This window comes from Eucyclogobius newberryi, unplaced genomic scaffold, assembly GCF_026437365.1.
Source record: "Eucyclogobius newberryi isolate DKJ021-1_F unplaced genomic scaffold, fEucNew1.0.hap1 SCAF_4, whole genome shotgun sequence".
In the NCBI taxonomy this organism is placed as follows: domain Eukaryota; kingdom Metazoa; phylum Chordata; class Actinopteri; order Gobiiformes; family Gobiidae; genus Eucyclogobius; species Eucyclogobius newberryi.
The window spans coordinates 38,851,271-38,866,608 of record NW_027316056.1 but is presented as its reverse complement, the minus strand read 5'-3'; the positions used below and the strand labels follow the sequence as shown (position 1 = coordinate 38,866,608).

General features: G+C 48.2%; 1 protein-coding gene across 1 annotated transcript in view; it reads left to right on the top strand.

The window, feature by feature from the left end:
* The first annotated feature begins 716 nt into the window (after positions 1-716).
* Positions 717-15,338, top strand: part of LOC140378081 (noelin-2-like) — a 51,573-nt gene continuing 36,951 nt past the window's right edge. The window contains exons 1-2 of the mRNA XM_072463718.1: positions 717-870; positions 8,328-8,477. Coding sequence (XP_072319819.1) covers positions 733-870; positions 8,328-8,477 — 288 coding nt within the window. The 5' untranslated portion in view covers positions 717-732. The remainder of the gene's footprint in view (positions 871-8,327; positions 8,478-15,338) is intronic.

Here is a 15,338-nt window from a genome sequence, read left to right as displayed (position 1 = left end):
CTCTGGTCGTCGTACCCTTGATGGTCGTACGACCCTCACAGGTCGTCGTACCCTCGCCGGTTGTCGTACCCTCTCTGGTAGTCGTACCCTTGCTGGTCGTACGACCCTCGCAGGTCGTCGTACCCTCGCAGGTCGTCGTACCCTCGCTGGTCGTCGCTAAACTTGAAACAGCAGAACTTGGAACAGCAGAACTTGGAACAGCAGAACTTGGAACAGCAGAACTTGGAACAGCAGAACTTGGAACAGCAGAACTTGGAACAGCAGAACTTGGAACAGCAGAACTTGGAACAGCAAAACTTGGAACAGGACGCATGAAAGTTGGATAAGAAATATAGAACAAACGAGACATCGAAGGACGTGATCCGAGAGGAATTGTCACCTTAAATTTGAGTGGATTGGACTTGTTTGGGACACGTACCGTCCCTGGTCGAATATACGTAAGGCTGACTCTATGACGGATTGTAAATTCTCACGAGGAATAAAGTAGTTTGCGAGGCCTTTTACCGTCTTGAACATTGAAAGGATCGATTACAGTTTGGACGACCTCCGTGGTTTTACAGAGCGACCCGCCTCTTCGCTTTAGAACTCGTGCAGGGGCGTACACAAGTTGAAAGACAGTATTTTTTTCTCTCCGCATCTCGACTGGATTATACTTTTGGACATGTTGCCTCGAGCGGCCCGCACAGCCTGACACGTTTGCTTGGGGATCGGGGTCGGCAGAAGCGGGCGAGGATGAGCGTGCCCATGCTGAAGATCGGGGTGGTCCTCAGCACTATGGCCATGGTGACCAACTGGATGTCCCAGACGCTGCCCTCCCTCGTGGGGCTCAACGGCACCATGCCCGAGGGCACCACCGAGAGATTTGTCAGCGTGAGTTCAAGTCTCGGTCAAAAGAGCCGCAAAGTGATGAAATAGAACACTTTATTCTGGTCTTTGGAAGTGTGGTCGTTGAACTTAAAGCTGCAGAACCTGATTTTCACACATCGTATAAAACTCGTAAAAACGTTGGCATCGATAGTGTAGCGTCCAGTCGAATTCAGAAGGTCAGAACTGATGGTTAAATGTATTTTAATGGTTCATTTTCCGTGCCATTCAACCAACGTAAGAGCAACATAAAAACAATTATATTTTGTCCGTAAATTCACCGTATTTCTAGCTCATTACATTAGTACAATATTTTACAACATATTTGTCACTTAAACATTTCAAATCGTTCATGAACACAATCGTTTTAACTACAGACCTCGTTCCCCCGGCGACTGTAGCGAGATCCTTGAGTTTCACCGTGTTTTGTCCACGTTTTCACCGTTTATCCTTGTTCACTTTACTTTGACCCTCAGGGTCAAGTAGACTTCCGTTTTACGGCCACTTTCGTCACACAGGAAGTTACCAAAATAAAAGCAAAACATTACAATACGACGTAAATTGACCTTTACAAATAGCATTCATAAGCATTCAGTTTCATGCACATTTTAAAATACACTGAAATCCTTCATTCTCAAAAAAAAAGAAGAAACAATTCATAACTTTTTAGCCAAAAATAGAATTGATTGATATTTGTATTGCACTGAAAAGCTGTGTCTTTACTATGAATGATTCCTCCTGCTTGTTTCCATGGAAATATTGTTGCTCTGGCTGTAAAAGGTGTGATATAAACTGATCCATCTGCATGAGAATGTTCAGAAATACACTTTAAACGCTCTTTTCCATGAATCGTTCAGGACACGCCTCCAGCAGCATCAACGACACCATCACATGTAGAAAAGACTCACGTTATGTAAAGTTATGTAAAGCCACAACATGAAACGAGAGTGTTAATGGTTTGTTTTTGAGGAAAGAGCAAAAGAACAAAAGAACAAAAAGAACAAAGGCTCAGAAAAGTAATAACCCGGAGAAACATAAAGTTCAGGTTTGTACGTTACATGTTCCTTCAGTGAGACGTGTGCCACAATGGCTCAGCGTCTTGACCTGTTACCGGAAGCTCACCCGTGTGTGGAATGTGTGTGTGAGCGATGGGAGGGGCCTGTCCAGGGCAGCTGTGGCTACAGAAGTTTTGAGAGGTTTGTCTAACGTGAGATATTATGATTTATAGATTTGTTTTAATTATTACTTAAAGATTTGATTTACTTTTGAAATTCATTCACATTTTCCTTGACTCAAAAGTGCACTGTGTACATTTAGGTCATTAACCTTTTTGTCTCCATGGAGATTATTATTATTCAATTGCTGATTTAGTGTTTAAAAAATCTTGAAAAAAAGTGCAATCTTGCTGTGAGTTTGCACGCCTCTCCATTGATCTGACTTGTAACTGGCGTCATGTGCTTGTCTCCATGGAAACAAGGAAGTGGCGAACCCTCCACCAGAAAGGTCACATGGACCCGGCCCACGGATGGTTCCCTTTAGAGCACGCGTTTCTCTCTTATCCAATCATCTCGCTCAAAAGTCCACACAAGACACTTAAATGGACAGATCCAGTTTGGACCAATCTTCTCTAAAGTGAACCAGTGGAAACGTGGCTTCACCTTTAACATATTATATTTGCACAATACTCCTACTACGCCTACGAGCATGTTTTTGGGAGATTGTGGAAACCGAAGCCCTAACCCCCCCCACGCGGCTCAGAGGGCGTAACGTCATGACGAATATTTGAATCTTATTGGTCAAAGCGTCGCAACAACTGGAACAAGATAAATCAAACTGTGGTTAAATCCAGTGAAATACACAAAGTGCTTCTATGTTCATATTATTATTATTATGTTTAATCTATAAATTTGCAAAAAATAGGCCTAAATTCATCTGTCGGCGTCTCTATGTCTGTTTAGGTTCTTCTGCCCACACTACAATGCTGCGCTGTGATTGGTCAGGCCCTCAAACCGAACAGCGAGTGAATCTGGTGTGAGGTTGGGGAGAACACGCAAACTCCACAAACTAAAGCCAGTTCATTTCAGGAGTTTACATATTAAACAATGCCACTTTGAGACATTTTATATTTGAGACTCTAATTGGACAGGGCCGGGTCTAGAGCCGGGGTGAACCTGGGCGAGCCCTCGGGTGTCGCTGCCTCTGGGCTCACGAGCTGCGCGAAGTGTGTTTAGTGAAGTAGAAAATAGCAGAGGTAAACAGACAGACCCAATATTAGCCTCTGTGGTAGCGTGGTTAGCGTTAGCGACACTTAAACAGCGCGGTTAGCGTTAGCGACACTTAAACAGATGTCACTCGTAGGCTTGTTCCAGTGCGTCTGGACCGCGCAGTGATGCTACGCTGCAGTTCATTACTGTCGTCGGTGGAGCAGCTTTGCACGTTCATTTCTCTGAGCGGGGAAGATGACAAACAGACAGAGGGTCGTGTTGAACCGGGCCCCAGGGTCCAGAGCCACGTTTCCACTGGGACACTTTGGAGGTTGGTGCGGTCCAAAAGTGTCTCCATTGTATTAAAGGAACTGTACCGAGCTATTTAGGTGATCTAAGGTGCACAGCCTTATTTCCACTGATGCTAACTTATACGCTGCTAACTTATAACACATATTGAGCAAAACAAAGCTAGCACGCATTAGCAACAGCTGTTTCCTGTTTATGGCCGCACGGGACTCGCTTTGTCAAGAGGCAAAATCTGATATTTCCAGGTCATAATGCGTCTGACATTAGCATTAGCATGACATAAAGAGAGGTTCAAACGCGGCGAAGAGGCTTTAGCCACGCCCCTCACACATGCTAGCTTTAGCCACGTCTCGCAGCAAACAAATCTTGGAATTGCTAAACGTCTTTTAGTGAATGGCTGAGATCGGCCTCAGGATTAAAACGTGTAATTTAGCTACAATTCCTGTGTTTTGTTCACAAGACAACATTAGTTATGTTTGGGTGACGTTGGCTTGTCCAGCAGATCCTGAGCGCTCTAAAGTGGACCGGTCTATGAAGCCAGGACCGGTCAAAACGTGGCTTTAGATGCCCACAATCTTAGGTACGACCGACATACGAACACGTTTTGAGGCTCGAAATATCACAGTAAACAAATTAAAACTTGATCTTGCAGGAAATCCGTCCACGAAAGACAGTAATTATTCAACCTTAGCAGCTCACGTGGGAATGTACAGCCACTTTGAAAAAATACTGTCGACCTCTCCTTTATCGAACAGTAAAGTTGATACCGACAGAAGCATTTTGGATGGTGTTTAGTGACATTGAGGGTGTTTCATTGCACCTGGTTCCCCTTTAACTGAGAACACTTGGATTAAGATGGACGCAGCGGGAGATGAACTGGACGCTCACAATGTTTGTCCAATGTAGTCTTTATGCTCACTGGACACGGCGTAGAAGAGGCATCGCTCACCCGCCTGGGCACTCTAGGTCCTTCATTATTCACCGACATGTAGCACATCACCATGGCAACCAAACGCTCTGGAGTAGAAGGTTCAATCATCGCACTTCTCACGTCCACGACACACTTTGCTGTGGCGCCGCGAGCGCTGGAGCAGGACGGAGAAAATGCCAGTCTGTATAAATATATATGAACTAGGATGCTAGGATCCCTGAAGTGTCAGCGTTGCCGTGGAAATGGAGCCTGCTCGGGCTGGAGCGGCGCGTACAGTGTGGCTGCTGAATCCTGCCGTTTATTCGATAGAATATGACAGACACTTGGTATTTCAGCTAAATCCATACATTTTTATTTTACTGGACAAATACTTATAGAAATGTTGAGGCCACACATTTTTAAAATGTATATACTTTACCACAAATGACACTTTTCTATAAAAATCAGATGAAAAAGGTGAAAACAGAACCAGTTTATTTAAACTCTTTGCAGTCACATAACTAATGCTAATAATATAAACTCAGCATGAGTTTATACGCACGAGTTTACTGTCACGGTAATGCTAACACACAGCTTGCTAACACACAGCATGCTAACACACAGCATGCTAACAGCGCATTTCCTGCTTGGCAAAGGGTATAACGATGCAGACAGCACACAGCCGTCTCATTTTAGATCTTTAGAACTTTACTGGGGTTTATTCATTCAATTTGTCCGGTTGACATAGCCACATTTCAAAAATCGAAACTGCTGCTCGTGACAGTGAAATGTCAACAAGGAGAGGCGGGGCTTATCACCAAGAAAAGGCGGGCTTATCACCATGAAGAGGCGGGGCTTATCAGTGGTGCAGTTTTGAACAGGAAGTCAATGGATCTTTCTATAACTAAGCGGTTTTAGATCAATATCGCAATTTACAAAGAACAAAATGTTAAATTAATATCTACTTATGTTATAACGTAACATATAACATGTCTCCCTTAAGTCGGTGTAATCCCTCATTCGTCCAGGCGTGTTCCATAGTAGAAAAAGCTTCAGTTGAAGCTTTTTCTACTATGTCTCCCTTAAGAAATTATTGCGCGTACGTCCTCCGGTCCGTTAGCCGCACTCTGAGCTAGCGTGCTTCGGCGTCTTTCTGGCGTCGTCGGTCGTCCTCGCGCTCGGCAGACGGTAAATCCCTCTTTCAGCGCTCGCTCCTCAGACAAACGAGAAGTCGGTTTAGATCCGTGCCAACGCCGCCGTTTACATCTCAGGACGAACGCAAGAGTCGAGTGTCGGAAGCGAGTCCTGTCGACCGACGACAATCCCGTAGCGACCAGAGCAGAGGGCGTGTACTTCACCGGACACAAACAAGATCGGCCTCTGAATCGGTCCGAGACGTTTGGGCATAAATGACAAAAATCTCAATCGTTTGTGATTATAAACTGAATTATAACGACTTCAATTTGCTTCTGTAATTAACTGGATTATATCAATTAACTAAATAATCCTGAAAGGGCAATAAAAGAGGCTGAAACTGTGTTAATGACCGACAGCAGTTTTAATCCTGACCGGTTATACACTGGACTATAATGCAAATTGAAGTATTAAAGTATTCAGGACACAGTACTCTGATGTCGGAATACATAACAAACTTGTATTCTTCCGCACACAGAGCACGGAATCGATAGTGACGCTGCATTTGTGGTTTGGTTCGTGTGGGGCCCAGAGTCATAAATATGTAAAGGTCTGAGCGCTCCAGCTGGCACCAGTAAACTCAGACAGACTAAAGAGTGGCAGCGGGTGGCGTTAGCGCTGCGGGTGGCGTTAGCGCTGCGGGTGGCGTTAGCGCAGCGGGTGGCATTAGCGCAGCGGGTGGCGTTAGCGCTGCGGGTGGCATTAGCGCTGCGGGTGGCGTTAACGCTGCGGGTGGCGTGAGCGCTGCGGGTGGCATTAGCGCTGCGGGTGGCGTTAGCGCTGCGGGTGGCGTTAACGCTGCGGGTGGCGTTAGCGCTGCGGGTGGCGTTAGCGCAGTGGGTGGCGTTAGCGCAGCGGGTGGCGTTAGCGCTGCGGGTGGCGTTAGCGCTGCGGGTGGCGTTAACGCTGCGGGTGGCGTGAGCGCTGCGGGTGGCATTAGCGCTGCGGGTGGCATTAGCGCTGCGGGTGGCGTTAACGCTGCGGGTGGCGTCAGCGCTGCGGGTGGCATTAGCGCTGCGGGTGGCATTAGCGCTGCGGGTGGCATTAGCGCTGCGGGTGGCATTAGCGCTGCGGGTGGCATTAGCGCTGGCACTTACACGACCTGATGCTTCTGTCGAGGGAAGAAACCGTCCCATTTCATTCTTCCATTTTGACAAACTAGTTCTAGGATTTTTGACCAAATTAGCTTAAAGTGTCCACGCCCTCTAACTAACCTGTGTGTAGCTCCGCCCTCTAACTATCCTCTGTGTAGCTCCGCCCTCTAACCACCCTCTAATTATCCTCTGTGTAGCTCCGCCCTCTAACAACCCTCTGTGTAGCTCCGCCTTCTAACAACCCTCTGTGTAGCTCCGCCTTCTGACAACCCTCTGTGTAGCTCCACCCTCTAACAACTCTCTATGTAGCTCCGCCCTCTAACAACTCTCTGTGTAGCTCCGCCCTCTAACAACCCTCTGTGTAGCTCCGCCCTCTAACAACCCTCTGTGTAGCTCCGCCCTCTAAGAACTCTCTATGTAGCTCCGCCCTCTAACAACTCTCTGTGTAGCTCCGCCCTCTAACAACCGTCTGTGTAGCTCCGCCCTCTAACAACCCTCTGTGTAGCTCCGCCCTCTAACAACCCTCTGTGTAGCTCCGCCCTCTAAGAACTCTCTATGTAGCTCCGCCCTCTAACAACTCTCTGTGTAGCTCCGCCCTCTAACAACCGTCTGTGTAGCTCCGCCCTCTAACAACCCTCTGTGTAGCTCCGCCCTCTAACAACCCTCTGTGTAGCTCCGCCCTCTAACAACCCTCTGTGTAGCTCCGCCTTCTAACAACCCTCTGTGTAGCTCCGCCCTCTAACAACCCTCTGTGTAGAATCGGGATTGGACTTATTGTATTAAAAAATAAATAGTGTACTTATCGTTTAGTGTTTATGCCTCTGTTGGATTGTGGCCCCTGTATCACGGAGCTCTGAGGGTCGGACTGGACTCCTTTAGGTGGAGGAGCTTCACACATTGGATTTTTAGAGTGAATAAAGTAATACGTAAATGTGCAGGTACTTGTGCCCTCGAGCATTGTGCCCTGTACTACTGCTCGGTGCCCCGCGTGAGTCCTGACTGAGCGTTTTCCTATGCTGCTCCTGCAGCTTGGAACACCCTTAAGAGGCTGAAATGGTTTCACTTACAGGTGTCACGATTTTAAAAAACAAAGAGTCTTTTAAATGTCTCTGAATCGTGTAAATGTTTTGATCCTTCAGGTGCTGTTGTGTTTTTCTCGATCTTAATGGGTTAGAATAGATCTGGTTTTGCTCAAAGCAGATCCAGTAACCAATAGGCCCAATTGTAGTTCCCTGACCCACCTACAGGGGATGCTGCAGCACCCTCAGCACCCTCTGCACCCTCAGCACCCTCAGCACCCTCTGCACCCTCTATACCCTCAGCACCCTCTGCACCCTCAACACCCTCTATACCCTCTGCACCCTCTGCACCCTCAGCACCCTCTGCACCCTCAACACCCTCTATACCCTCTGCACCCTCTATACCCTCTGCACCCTCTGCACCCTCAGCACCCTCTGCACCCTCAACACCCTCTATACCCTCTGCACCCTCTATACCCTCAGCACCCTCTGCACCCTCAACACCCTCTATACCCTCTGCACCCTCTGCACCCTCAGCACCCTCTGCACCCTCAACACCCTCTATACCCTCTGCACCCTCTATACCCTCAGCACCCTCTGCACCCTCAACACCCTCTATACCCTCTGCACCCTCTGCACCCTCAGCACCCTCTGCACCCCTTCTTCCATTCCCTGAGTGGTTCTGTGATGTGTCCCGTCTCTGTGGATTGTAACCAGCTTGTGTGCGTTGCAGGGCCTGTACCCGGGCTCGGAGGAGAGCTGGCAGGTGTACAGCACGGCCTCGGACCCTGACGGCAGGTGCGTGTGCACGGTGGTGGCACCCGCCCAGAATCTGTGCAAGAGAGACCCACGCAGCCGCCAGCTCCGACTGCTCACGGAACAGGTCAGGCCCACGTCTTTGAGTTAAATATACAACACAAAATACAAAAGTCAGACAAACTGTAAATGTCCAATATGTCCATAAGACCAGCCAATGTTTCCATTTTCAAATCTATTCTCATTCATTTCAGTTGTTTCAATCTTGTCCTTGACAGTTGGTTTTATGGAGGATTGTCCTGCCAGGACCTGAGCGGGGCCTGAGCGGGGCCTGAGCGGGGCCTGAGCGGGGCCTGAGCGGGGCCTGAGGAATGAACTGGAGATGAACTGGATAGGGGACAAAACGTGTGTTACATTTATGGATGTAGATGATTCATCACATGACCACTGAGATGGTCGTGTGGGGGTGGGGCCACGGGGTCTGACGGGGGCGGGGCCACGGGGTCTGACGGGGGCGGCTCCATCACAGGTTGATTTAGTGTTTAATGAGCTGCTTGACTTAAACGTATTTATTTTGGCTGAGGAGCGACCTCATGTGGTTGACCTCATGTGGTTGACCTCATGTGGTTGACCTCATGTGGCTGACCTCATGTGGTTGACCTCATGTGGTTGACCTCATGTGGCTGACCTCATGTGGCTGACCTCATGTGGCTGACCTCATGTGGTTGACCTCATGTGGTTGACCTCATGTGGTTGACCTCATGTGGCTTACCTCATGTGGCTGACCTCATGTGGTTGACCTCATGTGGCTGACCTCATGTGGCTGACCTCATGTGGCTGACCTCATGTGGTTGACCTCCTGTGGTTGACCTCATGTGGCTGACCTCATGTGGTTGACCTCATGTGGTTGACCTCATGTGGCTGACCTCATGTGGCTGACCTCATGTGGTTGACCTCCTGTGGTTGACCTCATGTGGCTGACCTCATGTGGTTGACCTCATGTGGCTGACTTCATGTGGTTGACCTCATGTGATTGACCTCATGTGGTTGACCTCATGTGGTTGACCTCATGTGGTTGACCTCATGTGGCTGACCTCATGTGGCTGACCTCATGTGGTTGACCTCCTGTGGTTGACCTCATGTGGCTGACCTCATGTGGTTGACCTCATGTGGTTGACCTCATGTGATTGACCTCATGTGGTTGACCTCATGTGGTTGACCTCATGTGGTTGACCTAATGTGGTTGACCTCATGTGACTGACCTCATGTGGTTGACCTCATGTGGTTGACCTCATGTGGTTGACCTCATGTGGTTGACCTCATGTGGCTGACTTCATGTGGTTGACCTCATGTGGTTGACCTCATGTGGTTGACCTCATGTGGCTGACCTCATGCGGTTGACCTCATGTAGTTGACCTCATGTGACTGACCTCATGTGGTTGACCTCATGTGATTGACCTCATGTGGTTGACCTCATGTGGTTGACCTCATGTGGTTGACCTCATCTGGCTGACCTCATGTGACTGACCTCATGTGGTTGACCTCATGTGGCTGACCTCATGTGGCTGACCTCATGTGGCTGACCTCATGTGGCTGACCTCATGTGGTTGACCTCATGTGATTGACCTCATGTGGTTGACCTCATGTGATTGACCTCATGTGGCTGACCTCATGTGGCTGACCTCATGTGGCTGACCTCATGTGGTTGACCTCATGTGGTTGACCTCATGTGGTTGACCTCATGTGATTGACCTCATGTGGCTGACCTCATGTGGTTGACCTCATGTGATTGACCTCATGTGTTTGACCTCATGTGATTGACCTCATGTGGCTGACCTCATGTGGCTGACCTCATGTGGTTGACCTAATGTGGTTGACCTCATGTGGTTGACCTCATGTGATTGACCTCATGTGGCTGACCTCATGTGGTTGACCTCATGTGATTGACCTCATGTGTTTGACCTCATGTGATTGACCTCATGTGGTTGACCTCATGTGATTGACCTCATGTGGCTGACCTCATGTGGTTGACCTCATGTGATTGACCTCATGTGGTTGACCTCATGTGTTTGACCTCATGTGTTTGACCTCATGTGATTGACCTCATGTGGTTGACCTCATGTGATTGACCTCATGTGATTGACCTCATGTGATTGACCTCATGTGGTTGACCTCATGTGGTTGACCTCATGTGATTGACCTCATGTGTTTGACCTCATGTGATTGACCTCATGTGGTTGACCTCATGTGGTTGACCTCATGTGATTGACCTCATGTGTTTGACCTCATGTGGTTGACCTCATGTGGTTGACCTCATGTGATTGACCTCATGTGATTGACCTCATGTGTTTGACCTCATGTGATTGACCTCATGTGGTTGACCTCATGTGGTTGACCTCATGTGGTTGACCTCATGTGGCTGACCTCATGTGGCTGACCTCATGTGGTTGACCTCATGTGATTGACCTCATGTGATTGACCTCATGTGGCTGACCTCATGTGGTTGACCTCATGTGGTTGACCTCAACAAATGAAATGAGTGGATTTAATCTGTATAATGTTATTGTAAACAAACCTCTTGTGTTGTTTACATCCAGGTCATTTGTAAACAGCTCCTCAAATGTACTTTTACTTGTATTTTATGTTCTTGTATCTATACTTTTACTTAAGTATCAGAGTCGAGTACTTCTTTCACCACTAGACTTGACCAAGACTAAACCAGGACTTGACCAAGACTAAACCAGGACTTGACCAGGACTAAACCAGGACTTGACCAGGACTAAACCAGGACTAGACCAGGACTAAACCAGGACTAGACCAGGACTAAACCAGGACTAGACCAGGACTAAACCAGGACTAGACCAGGACTAGACCAGGACTAAACCAGGACTAAACCAGGACTAGACCAGGACTAGACCAGGACTAAACCAGGACTAGACCAGGACTAGACCAGGACTAAACCAGGACTAAACCAGGACTAGACCAGGACTAAACCAGGACTAGACCAGGACTAGACCAGGACTAAACCAGGACTAGACCAGGACTAAACCAGGACTAGACCAGGACTAGACCAGGACTAGACCAGGACTAAACCAGGACTAAACCAGGACTAGACCAGGACTAAACCAGGACTAGACCAGGACTAGACCAGGACTAAACCAGGACTAGACCAGGACTAGACCAGGACTAAACCAGGACTAAACCAGGACTTGACCAGGACTAAACCAGGACTAGACCAGGACTAGACCAGGACTAGACCAGGACTAAACCAGGACTTGACCAAGACTAAACCAGGACTTGACCAGGACTAAACCAGGACTAGACCAGGACTAAACCAGGACTAGACCAGGACTAGACCAGGACTAAACCAGGACTAAACCAGGACTAGACCAGGACTAAACCAGGACTAGACCAGGACTAGACCAGGACTAAACCAGGACTAGACCAGGACTAGACCAGGACTAAACCAGGACTAAACCAGGACTAGACCAGGACTAAACCAGGACTAAACCAGGACTAGACCAGGACTAAACCAGGACTAGACCAGGACTAGACCAGGACTAGACCAGGACTAAACCAGGACTAAACCAGGACTAGACCAGGACTAAACCAGGACTAGACCAGGACTAGACCAGGACTAAACCAGGACTAGACCAGGACTAGACCAGGACTAAACCAGGACTAGACCAGGACTAGACCAGGACTAGACCGGGACTAACACAGGACTAACCCAGGACTAGACCAGGACTAGACCAGGACTAGACCAGGACTAAACCAGGACTAAACCAGGACTAGACCAGGACTAAACCAGGACTAGACCAGGACTAAACCAGGACTAAACCAGGACTAAACCAGGACTAGACCAGGACTAGACCAGGACTAACACAGGACTAACACAGGACTAGACCAGGACTAGACCAGGACTAACACAGCACAGGACTAAACCAGGACTAGACCAGGACTAACACAGGACTAAACCAGGACTCGACCAGGACTAAACCAGGACTAAACCAGGACTAAACCAGGACTAAACCAGGACTAGACCAGGACTAGACCAGGACTTACACAGGACTAAACCAGGACTAGACCAGGACTAACACAGGACTAAACCAGGACTAAACCAGGACTAGACCAGGACTTACACAGGACTAACACAGGACTAAACCAGGACTAAACCAGGACTAGACCAGGACTTACACAGGACTAAACCAGGACTAGACCAGGACTAACACAGGACTAAACCAGGACTAAACCAGGACTAGACCAGGACTTACACAGGACTAAACCAGGACTAAACCAGGACTAAACCAGGACTCGACCAGGACTAAACCAGGACTAAACCAGGACTAGACCAGGACTAAACCAGTACTAAACCAGGACTAAACCAGGACTAAACCAGGACTAAACCAGGACTCGACCAGGACTAAACCAGGACTAAACCAGGACTCGACCAGGACTAAACCAGGACTAAACTAGGACTAAACCAGGACTAGACCAGGACTAGACGAGGACTAGACCAGGACTAGACCAGGACTAGACCAGGACTAGACTGGGGGCCCGTCTCCTTTGGCTCCTGTTTGTTTTGATGTGCTTTGGAGCAGATCTAGCTCTGACGGGGTCTGTGCCTGTCAGTAACACTCTGAGGAGGGCCACAGGGGGCGCCGTAACACTCTGAGGAGGGCCACAGGGGGCGCCGTAACACTCTGAGGAGGGCCACAGGGGGCGCCGTAACACTCTGAGGAGGGCCACAGGGGGCGCCGTAACACTCTGAGGAGGGCCACAGGGGGCGCTGTAACACTCTGACTGGTGACGGGATTAGGGGGCGTGTCTATTTGCATAATATTCAGGTTGTTGGATGTAACCCGGACATTTGTTTTGTTTTTTAAACATGTGCTTTTGTGCTGCTGTCACGCTGCGTCCTCATCGCTCTCAGCCATGACCAACGTGGAGCTCAGTTCAGAGAGCTGCATCAACCAGTCAGGTTCTGGAGGCGGGGCTTCTTATCTGGCATGAGTCAGGTTCTGGAGGCGGGGCTTCTTATCTGGCATGAGTCAGGTTCTGGAGGCGGGGCTTCTTATCTGGCATGAGTCAGGTTCTGGAGGCGGGGCTTCTTATCTGGCATGAGTCAGGTTCTGGAGGCGGGGCTTCTTATCTGGCATGAGTCAGGTTCTGGAGGCGGGGCTTCTTATCTGGCATGAGTCAGGTTCTGGAGGCGGGGCTTCTTATCTGGCATGAGTCAGGTTCTGGAGGCGGGGCTTCTTATCTGGCATGAGTCAGGTTCTGGAGGCGGGGCTTCTTATCTGGCATGAGTCAGGTTCTGGAGGCGGGGCTTCTTATCTGGCATGAGTCAGGTTCTGGAGGCGGGGCTTCTTATCTGGCATGAGTCAGGTTCTGGAGGCGGGGCTTCTTATCTGGCATGAGTCAGGTTCTGGAGGCGGGGCTTCTTATCTGGCATGAGTCAGGTTCTGGAGGCGGGGCTTCTTTGCTAAATGCACTGCCTCAGGCCTAAAAGGGTAACAACTGTTTACAAAGTCCAGAGTTTGGTTTAAATCCCTCTTGGCTCTTCATCCTCTTCATCCTCTTCATCCTCTTCATCCTCTTCATCCTCTTCATCCTCTTCATATTGTGAGCTACATTTACATGACGACTGTGGTACATTAAAGTAAACAATAAGCCTTTATGCGTCAGAACCACAGCAGTGCACGCGGCCCCTCCGTGCACGCGGCCCCTCAGTGCGCATGGCCCTCAGCATTATGGCACAGAACAGACCTTATGGCAGGGCTCAGATTCGCCCCTCGGTGCAGGCCCCCACAGACCTGCAGGGACTTGTGTAGTATTTACAGTCAGATTACACCTGATGCCTTAAAATGCTTTAGTTTGGTATTATCACTTTAATTTACTTTCCAAATAATGTATTTTTTAAAAACTAGAATGAGTTACATAATGTCAGAAACAGAACAAAAAACACGTTGGTTCTGAAGAAATCATATCTTCATATATATATATATTAAAAAATAATAATAATGATAAAAATATTAAAATATACTGTAATGCTAATGAAAAGCCTTGTGGTAGAACTGATGTATTGATAGTCTGTGTTTGATACAAAGGCGTGTCCCACCTCAGGGGTCCAGGGCCCTTAAGGCCAGACGTCCTGGGACACAAGGGCTAAAAATATACAACAAAGGAGTAGTTTTTAAATGATTAAAAATGCAATTTAATGCTTATTGAATTTATTCCTCCCGGCAATAAACCACAGCATATTCTCCCCACAGTTCTGAAATGAGAGTGATATTCTCTGTGTCGAGTCACAAATGCAGTAAATTGTTTATCTCAAGACAGATTATGCAAATTGTAATCATCCATAAAAAGTATTTGCATAAAACTTCTCGGCTCATTTACGTGAACAGCAGCAGGTGATGATGGCTCCGCCTGCGTGTGAGCTGTAAACAAACAAACAAACAAACACACGCATGGAGGTGCTTCCTGTGAGCAGGAGGGGCCGGGCTCCTCACAGCGGGGCCCGGCCCACACACACACACACACACACACATATGGCACCGTGTGTTCCCACTTTCAATCAGTAAATATGAGCTGATTTTACAAACAGGAGCATCCAAACCTCTCAGAGTCGTTTTCAGAGCCCATTCTTTGACATCCACTTTAATATAATAACAATATATAATAAATATAGCCGCAAGAGGAGGGGGCACTAACACACCCCAATTGTCCTTGTATTACATCTACTGCTGAATCCGTGACGCTGTCACATCTTCTCCCCTTTGTTTTACCATCAAAAAGCCATTTTATTTTGAATCTTGGCAAAAAATTGCCAAGAATTCAAAATAAAATTGTGCCATGTCAGCATTTTCAAATTTCAGAGATCTGGCAATTTCCCCATTGGAATAACATGGGAGGTTTCGGTCATCGCTACGGCTACACCGTGACAAATATGACATGGGTGTTTTGGGCTTTTTACTGGCATGCC